Source organism: Panicum virgatum, chromosome 1K (assembly GCF_016808335.1).
Source record: "Panicum virgatum strain AP13 chromosome 1K, P.virgatum_v5, whole genome shotgun sequence".
Lineage (NCBI taxonomy): Eukaryota > Viridiplantae > Streptophyta > Magnoliopsida > Poales > Poaceae > Panicum > Panicum virgatum.
In genome coordinates, this window is record NC_053136.1 from 25,030,023 (window position 1) to 25,039,171 (window position 9,149).

General features: G+C 45.3%; 1 protein-coding gene across 1 annotated transcript; it reads left to right on the forward strand.

Annotated features, from left to right (window-relative positions):
* The first annotated feature begins 577 nt into the window (after nt 1-577).
* On the forward strand, nt 578-8,033 carry LOC120700067 (probable WRKY transcription factor 19). Its single transcript, XM_039984231.1, has 4 exons — nt 578-830; nt 6,071-6,115; nt 6,204-6,231; nt 6,613-8,033. The coding sequence occupies exons 2-4, from the start codon at nt 6,086-6,088 to the stop codon at nt 7,722-7,724; spliced, it is 1,170 nt and encodes a 389-aa protein (XP_039840165.1). The 5' UTR covers nt 578-830; nt 6,071-6,085; the 3' UTR covers nt 7,725-8,033.
* The last annotated feature ends 1,116 nt before the right edge of the window (nt 8,034-9,149 follow it).

Genomic DNA, 9,149 nt, shown 5'->3' on the forward strand with positions numbered 1-9,149 from the left:
AGATTATTTTGGCTGCCTGCGGGCCCGAAGAGCGGAGCCGTCAGATCCGTTTTAGACGCCTCGGATGGACGCTATGTCTCGGCGTGACATGCCACAATCACGTGGCATGTCACCGAATCTGAGTCCCTCTCACGCGATGTCCAACGGTGCCCTGTAAAAGGCCCTCCCCCGCACGTACGGGGAGCTTTGGGGGAGGAAGCCCTCCAACGACTCCCCCCACGGCCCCCCTTATATTGGGGGAGTTGAAACTCCCCCCACGTATGGGGGAGTTGAAACTCCCTCTATATCTCTAATCACAGTATTTCTTTGCGATATTAATCTCGTTTGAGCCCCGTAACACGATAATAATGTGTATTATGACAGTATAAATACTGTATGTTTTTTAAAATTCAAAAACGTTAAATAAATAGTTAGTTAATGAGTGATAGTATATAGGGGGAATAGATATGGGGGGAATGGTTGGAGAGAAGGAGTTATAGGGAGAGGAATTTTTTGGAGGGAGGTAGTAAATATAGTAAATATTATGTTTGGGGGAGTTGGATGGGGAGAATGGTTGGAGAAAGCCTAATAGCAGCATCCCCGGATCAAATCAGGCAGCCACCTTCTTCCCCTCTGTGACCAATTTTTTATGCGTCGTCCGCCTGCAAGTGGCAAAGCTCAAAGACTAAAATACTGTTGCCGACTATAGAAATTGCATCCGCATTCCTGCCTTTACCCTTCCCAGTCCTCGCCCATCCGCTCCTCCGTCAACACCTCGGTGGCCGCCGCTGCCGCTGCCGCGGCCGCGGCCGCACCCGGTGTCCAGTCACTCTGCCTCCCTATCTTGCTCGGTACATCCTCTGATCACTACCCCTTCCGCCAGTACTGGTTCTTGCTGTTGCTCAATTTGTTTGTGCTTATGCTTTAATGGGGAGATCTGAGCGCGGGGATTCGGTGGAATGGCGTGGTTCATGATTCAGCTCTCCGGTGGCAGATCGGTGGAGCTGGTGCAATGATTTTGGGTTTCGGGGGGGGAGGGGGGGGGGGGGGGGGGGCTTCTTTGTTTTCTCTTCTTCCCCTTTTGTGAAATGGGGCTTCTTGGCAGGCTTGGAAGATTTGGAAGATGTGCTAATGTAGGATGATTGTTTACTACTGCCTCAAGTTTCAGTTCTTCGTATCCTCCGACTTGTGATTCCTTAGTGTTCTTAAAACTTGTGCTTAGAAGACCGCATTCAGGCCATCACTAATCGTGGCAGATCAGTAGGCCCTAATGCAATATCTGCATTAATTGTTGCTCCTGAGTCCTTTACCAACCTATTCATATGTTGTAATAACCTTCTGTCATAGAAGCTTATTTATAAATCTGGTGACGAAGGCTTAGGTGACGATCATCATGCATCTTAATTGTTGCTTGCCCTAGTTTTAACGTTTCATCTCCTATTTTTTTAGATTAAGGATAAATCCGGCCTTCTATATCCACCTTGTGGATATATACAGCCAGTGGTTACGAAGAGTTCTTAGACTCTCACCCTCAACAATGAGGAGCTCCAAAACACAATAAGGAACACTCACAAAGCGAAAATTAGAAGACTTAGCTTCCATCTTCTTCTTCATCCATGTGTCGATCTTGCGTTGCTCCTACACAACCATGTCATCACCATTGCAAGAAACTTGTCGACATCCCACCTCATAGCATGAAGGGGTATCAAGGCATCAGCCTCCCGACCCCTCCCACCGGCACCGTGGTCACCTGAGCACACAGGCACCGCTTCCGACGCTGCATGGCGTCAAGGAGGGTACCCCTTGCCATAAGGCCCGCTGCAGCGGCAGCTAGCGCAGCGTCGATGAACGCTGTCACCCCATCACTGAATCGCTATCGGCGGTGGAGTAGGCCACGCAGGAGAGCTGGGTCGCAGCGCGCTCACACGCCGAGCGCTAGCCACTGCGCCAATGCTCTCTGGTACTACACACCCTCGCTGTTGCCACCTCTGTTTCACCTGGCTCGTCCGTGGCGGCCACCCTCACACCGCCAGTGGAGAGGCCAGCCATAGCCGCCGCTCTAGGAGGCAAATCTAGCGGTGAGACAACCGGATCTGGCAACAAGGGGGCGGACCCATAGTCACATAGTTCCCGAGTCGATCAGGTCGTGGATCGGGGTCGAGGATCGAGGGTCGAATGTGTATAAAAATACGGGTCGAAGGGATTAGTTTGGAACGAATGACCCCGATTAATCCGGGTCGACCCTCCGGGTCGATGACACAAGTCACGTAGATCTCATATGTCCTACAATTAGAGATGTGTGGTCTGGCAAAGATATAAAAGCAAAAAAGGAGAGAAAAGAAACTTGGGCTGCCCATGTTGGCCCAAATAGCCCATTACTCATCTAACGTAACCCTATCTTTGAGTCGCTGGTTGCTGCACGTCGCATGCTGCAGCCGCCGCCGCCATCTCTTTCCTCCCTGTTCTGCCTCTGCTCTGCACCGCTTTCACCAATATGGTAGCTTACTGCAGCATCTGGCACCATCCGAGAACAAAATTGGTAGTCCATGGCTCTCTCATGCCTCCGCAGTCCGCACTCCACTAGCGAGACCCGCCGGCATGGTCCGTCATCTGCGCTCTACTGGGAGGCCGGCCGTGTGCGCTCCGGTGGTGAATCGGGACGTGAACCAGCTAGAATTGGGTCGACAACCCTGGTCGTCCCCGACCCTCGATTTGGGACGACGTTCCCGGGTCGAGGAATGTGAGGTCGACCCCGAATCTGGTGACTATGGGCGGACCAGCTGGTGATGTTGGCTCCGACACCCTAGGCGGCCACGCCTGCCTAAAGACGCCGAGGCAAGTGTACTGCACACAGTATACGAACTACTACGCCACTTTTGGGTGGGAATGGTCCCCTTTAGTTTTGGTTAATTCCTTTATTGTTTCACATGTTTACAAATTATTTAGAGTAATTTGTATAGTTATAAGCTTATTAGAATAGTAGGAACACAAATGTTGACATGCTGAAAGTTTTGCAATCCTATGTTTATTACTGTTGCCATCAAAGCAATACCATCCAAGTTCAAAATTGGAAAGATGCAAACAGGAACAAATTATTAATCCTCGTTATCACCATATAGTTTGTGATATAGGGCTCAGAAAAGTAAATACCAGCCATTCTGATCGGTTTTATCTATTTGTTGTTGGAAATCACTTACTCACTTTCTAGGTGTTTATCACAAACACACTAGTATTTCTTCTCTGGTGGCACACCTATACCACTTTGCCTTCATGGTTTGGTAACATATATATAGCTCGTAGAGGGCTTCACACCTACCCATGATATCCTCCTAATTAGTGCAATCAATGACCACATGATCTGCATATTATTCTCTTCTAAATATGAGCTGAAATTTAGCTAGCGCTAATAGCAATGAACCTACGCACTAGCTGAACGTGGACACAACTCTCTAGTAACAAGATCAATGCTAAGATTTGTCATTGTCAAGAAATCATAATTTATGAGGTTCTGTAGTATATATGAAACAATGAGATTATGTGCTTGAGGTTGACATTATTTTTTAAAAGAAAAGAAAAGTTAATTGAAAGGGGTCCTTTTGATTAAATGCAGTTGCCTGTTTATTGCATATTTGTCAACTGTACAGCCTGAAAATCGTGTGCAAATTTCCATGTTTTATTTATTTAGGATAACACACCAGTAGATATCATTTAAAGAGAACTTTATAGTGCCTGAAAATAATAACAGCTGTCGATCAGCTCTGATTCAATGATTTAAAAATGGAAGGTACCTATTATAAGGAACCTAGGTTGTGGGCCAGGAGCTAATTTAAAATTAAGTGGAAGGACATATTGGTATTTTCATGTGAGGCGCATTCAGGCAGGCCGACCAATCCATAGATGCCAACGGGCCCGTTCTTAATGTGGCCACCTATCACCATATGCTGCTCGCGAACTCTCGGAAGTACAGGCTTGTCGTGTCGAGGAACTACGATAGCACGACCATGTATGTGGCAGCGCCGCACACCTCTACATTGATGGAGTACTTGTGGTGGTACAAGCAGCTCGATGTCGTCCTGTCCTCCTGATGGGACAAGTTGCAGGCCATGATCATGCCCGAGCGCCTCAGGACGTAGGCCACGAACTCGTCTCCGGAGGTGATGAGGCACGCCACGGCAGATGAGTACAGCCGTGTCACACTTGGCTGTATGGTGGTGGCCATGATGTTGCCGGATTTTTGCGAAGGGGTGTTGTGTAGCTTTGGTTGATAGCACGTCAACCGTCGGTGACGGATGGCTACGGGATCCTCCATTTCGCCGAACTGGAAGGCGGTGGTGACACCCTGTGTAGGTGTGCGTGTCAGTGCAAGAGGGATTTCTTCGATCCAGTGCAGCGACGAATAAATGGTGACAAAGTATGGGAATAATTGCTATACTACCCTTATTTGCAATAAATCCTCCCTTCATAACATCAACGGCTCAGAATAATTACAATAGGAGATAACTCTCAAGCACCATAACAAGATGAATCAGATGCTTTGTGGTTCCGTGATACTTGGTTGATTTTCTTGAGGCTTTAGCTAAAATAATATGATCAATTTGATGCTTTATAATTCCTTCATACTTGGTTGATTTTCTTGATGCTGTAGCTATGTACCTTATAAGTGCCTTTTGGTTTGAACCATTGAAGCAGTTTTATTTTTGTTTCAAGGCTGTGCTGTGCTTTTCTGCAACATATATGTCTTCTTGCTCAAGAGCACCTAGCCACCATCCATAACTTGTTGTGGTTGTACTGGTCATTTATGCTTCAATCAAATCTGTGGAAAAGTCCATTGCTCAAAGATGCAAAGATATTGGAATTTCTCCATTGCTTTATATCATTAGGCCACCACACTGTTAGGCCATACATATGCACTGGCTTTTGTGTTTTCCCCTGTTCCACACTACAATTTTGTCTGGCTTAATTATATTATTTGGCTGGAATGACCAATGAACCTAACTGAGCATACACCTAAAATGTTTTCACATGTTTTTCTCGAATTAATTTCAGTTGGTTTAATTTTGTACGCTTAAAGAAACAATTGTTGTAGTATTCACGACTGTCTTGTCCTCTTTGATAACTTACCCAGTTACCCTTACCTATTTGAAACCATAATAGATGGGTGATGCTACAGTTATTGTAAATACCAATAGTAAAAAATCATGGGAGGATGTTCCTTATGATCAATGTTATACAGTCGTCTAGTCGAACCTAGTCGCCATGACACCGATAAGGCGACTAGTCGCGACTAGTCGTCGATCAGGTCGATTAGTCGACCCTAGTCGGTCCTAGTCATCGCTATAGTCGTCCTATATATTCCAGGACATATATGTACATGTATATGTACTTATATACTATATAGCAAGCAGGAACACCACAATGATAGTCAGTTTGGTGACACTTGTGAGATTTGATGTTTGAATTGTCCAGAACTCCATATTCTTGTCCCACACTCCATATCCTTGCTGTTCTGCTGCTGAAACTGTAATTACAAAGAGAAAAACTGAAGTCAGTAGCTGCAATTAAATGTGTAACAGCATTACAGCAAGTGAGCAAGTAATTCAAAATTTAAAAAGAACCAAGCATTACACCTGCCTTTGCCGCTGTGCATCGAAATCTGCAGAGCAATGAGCCAAGCAGAGCAAGAGCAAGAGCAATGAGCCAAGAGCATAGCACGAGCAACGAGCCAAGAGCAGAGCAAGAGCGGAGCAGAGCAAGAAAACTTACCATTGGAGGAGGAGCTCATCTTCAGACGCCGCCACGCCGACGGGCGGCGGCCAGGCGACGTGACGCAGGCGGTCAGGCGACGGCGTGATGCGAGCTGGCGGCCGCGTGACCTGGGCGGCGTGACACAGGCGGTCAGGCGGCGGCGTGATGCGAGCGGCGGCGGCGGCACGACATTCTTATAGTTGTGCTATTTTACAAATAACTTAATCTTCAACCTCCAATTTTTTTTGCTTTAACATGTCTGTTACATTCTTATAGTTAAGTGATGATTGCTGAAATGCTACCTCTGCTCCATTTTCTGACGTTTTTATGCATGAATCTTCTGCAGAGAAAGACAACATTTATGGGGCATGACCATATGTCTCGCATAAAGGTAATTTGGTCTGTCTGTTAAGTAACAATATGTTCAGTTTATAATCACAATATTCTGACATTTTCAGTGGTTTATTTTTTGAGTACAGATGCATATGGCAGAAGGTTCACTTGTTGGTACGTTTTCCATGCCTAGTGACCCCAAAACCTGTGATTTTGCAAGGGTGCTTCTTTATTCTGTACAATAAAAATGTTCTGTTATTTTGGTTACGTTTCATTGATTTTGTCTGCAATACACATTGCTGCTGCATGTGTGATGTACCATTATTAGTTTATATGATTCTCCTCGAACTAGTCCTCCAGATTTCATGTGCTTGTTTTCGTTGATAGATATCTTTTCTCGTGAATTTGGGAATTAATGTATGATATGTTGATTTAACCGATTACTTTTATTATGTGGTGTTTCACTAGCAGCTTTTCTTTGTATGCCATCTCCTTCAATATTTATATTTGTTGTATTTTATATATTTCTAATATATTGATTTTCTTCTTAAACAGACAGGAACCGTTGCCAGCAACCTGGGTGCAATGAGGTTGTCGATGGAAGGGTACTGTACTGCAAATTTCACAGCGGGCTGTCACGCCAACAATACAATCACCTCCACAGTGCACAGGGGAGTTCAGGTTTATTGGTGCCTCCTTTTGACGACAGCCAATTTAATGGACCTGTTTCCAGTGCAGTTACATGCTCTGAGCAAGAAATGCACGTCAAGCATGAAGGGGATGATCGCGGTAAACTAAAGGATAGTTTAGGGAACACTCAGGGTCAGACTACACAGTTGGTTTTTCGTGGGGCAGACAGGGTTTGTAAGCACGAAAGCTGCAGCAAGCAGCAGGCACAGGAGAACTCAATCTACTGTAAGTTACATAGTGGTGCTAGCAAGGGCTGCATGGTACGGGGCTGTGCAAGAGGCGCACATGGAGGCACACCTTTATGCATTGGCCATGGAGGAGGGAAGCGGTGCATTATCCCTGGATGTCCAAATGCAGCATGTGGCCAAGGCCGTAGTGACCGCTGCATAAGGCATGGTGGTGGCAAGAGATGCAAATTTGAAGGGTGTGCAAAGGGTGCACAAGGGAACACAGATTACTGTATCAGGCATGGTGGGGGAAGGCGGTGCAAATTCGAAGGATGCACAAAGAGTGCACAAGGACGGACAGATTTCTGCATTAAGCATGGTGGGGGCAGTCGGTGCAAGTTCCAAGGATGTGGTACGAGTGCAAAATGGGGTACAGATTTCTGTTCAGTCCACAGGAAGAGTCTATTGAGTAGTGACAATGATATCCCTGAAGCTTTGCCGGCCTCTTCAGAAAAGCGACGTCGAGCCAAGAAACCCAAAAAGGCAGCCAAGCCGTATGAACTCTCGCAAGAGAGTGTTACCACAGCTGGTATTGCTGGTAGCAGCACACAGCAGATGGGTGTTCTTCTGGTAGCTACCCCAGTTCCCAACCATGACATGTTAACTAAAGGTGTAACAGTGATGGCCCGAGCTGCAATAACTCACCCACAGATTGTGGCACCGCTCTCCGTGAAATCACCAACAGCATCTGGATCAGTTGCTTCAGCGGAGAGGGAGACAGGAGCAAGCAGGGCAATGTTGGGTCTGTAGAAATATGGTGGCAGTGCATAATTTGGGAAGCTTGCACAAATATTTTCAAACTCGCCATTTGATTATTGCTTTCGCCTGATAAACGTCGAAACTTTAGTAGCTGTTCATATTAACAGGTTCTCTACAACTGACTAGTGATGTTCTGTGGCTTTACAATTTGTCCTATGAATCTCTAGATGTTCTTGTGTATGTTCTCTTGTGCCTTGTAGCATGGAAACCGGTAAGCGGACCATTTGGAATGTGGACAATAAGCAAAAATACTGCACCATTGTCTAGTTTGTGTTCGAAGTACTGTGCTGTTCGGGTGTAGAGGTTGATTTCTGCTTATGTGATACTAGTAGGGTTGATTTCCGTCTCAAATTATTAGTCGTTTTGACTTTTCTAGATATATCGATTTTGCTATGCTTAGTTATGCTAGCAAAATGGATGTATGTCAAAACGACAAATAATTTAGGATGGGATGGAGGGAGTACTTTCCAACCCATCGTCCGACCAAAATGGGTTTTCATCATGCTTAAATGAACAATCAATATCTGAATCTTGCTGTTCAAGATCGAATCCGTATCCGCATCTGCATAATCAGAGATGGATATCTTATATTTATATTAGATGTATTTCTTTGATGGAACTTTTTTCTAACAGCTGCGTGTATGGCTTTGTCTAACGTGTTGTATTAAGTACCTGTTCAAACGCCAGACGAGCATAAAAAAATCTTGCCGGATATAGGAATTCCAACAATTGTGGCTGCTAGTTATTGGTTACCGGAGAAGAATGATTATTTTTTTTGAACCAACGATTGTTGGACTAGGGCATACCCGAATAATCTCAAGGTGAAATGCTACAAGTTAAGATGTACTAGGGCATTTTTTGGTGTCGTTGCTAGGAACACAAAACCTAGTGGTGACGTTAGGAAATACCAATAATCATTTCTAGCACCGTTGCTGGACATGGCACTGGTTTAAAGATTTACTATTACATACTCAAGACAATATGTTTGAGGAGTAGCTATTGCTTATACAGGCTAATGTTGATTTTGTTTACGTCAACCATGGGTAAAAATGGAGGTAGTGTATGACTGGTTTCTCCTTACCAACTAACTTTGTTGAAAATTTGGAGAGGCTAATGAGAAAGGTCCGACCTCGCATTTTCCCTCCTCAAGTCATTCTCTTGGTACATGAACCAGTTGTCCAAGCACCATCTAAACTTATGGCTGAAACGACTACGTGATTTCTCCGTCCCCTCCGATGCCACGTGGCCACTAGACCCGTCATCGTTGTTGGGGATGTGAACTTTGAACCCATGAAAAGTCTCATCAATGTGGTCCAGGGCTGCCCCTCCTGCGGCAAGCCAAAAAAGAATGTAAATGCTCATTTGCAGAACTTCTTAGAGCTTTGTAAGACCATAGTGATACGGGGCGTCACAGTA

Bases quoted from the DNA above. Each gene is read 5' to 3' on its own strand.
- LOC120700067 (XM_039984231.1), top strand. From the start codon at position 6,086: ATGGGGCATGACCATATGTCTCGCATAAAG. The intron at 6,116-6,203 runs GTAATTTGGTCT...TTTTGAGTACAG, and splicing joins ACCATATGTCTCGCATAAAG to ATGCATATGGCAGAAGGTTC. The intron at 6,232-6,612 runs GTACGTTTTCCA...CTTCTTAAACAG, and splicing joins GGCAGAAGGTTCACTTGTTG to ACAGGAACCGTTGCCAGCAA.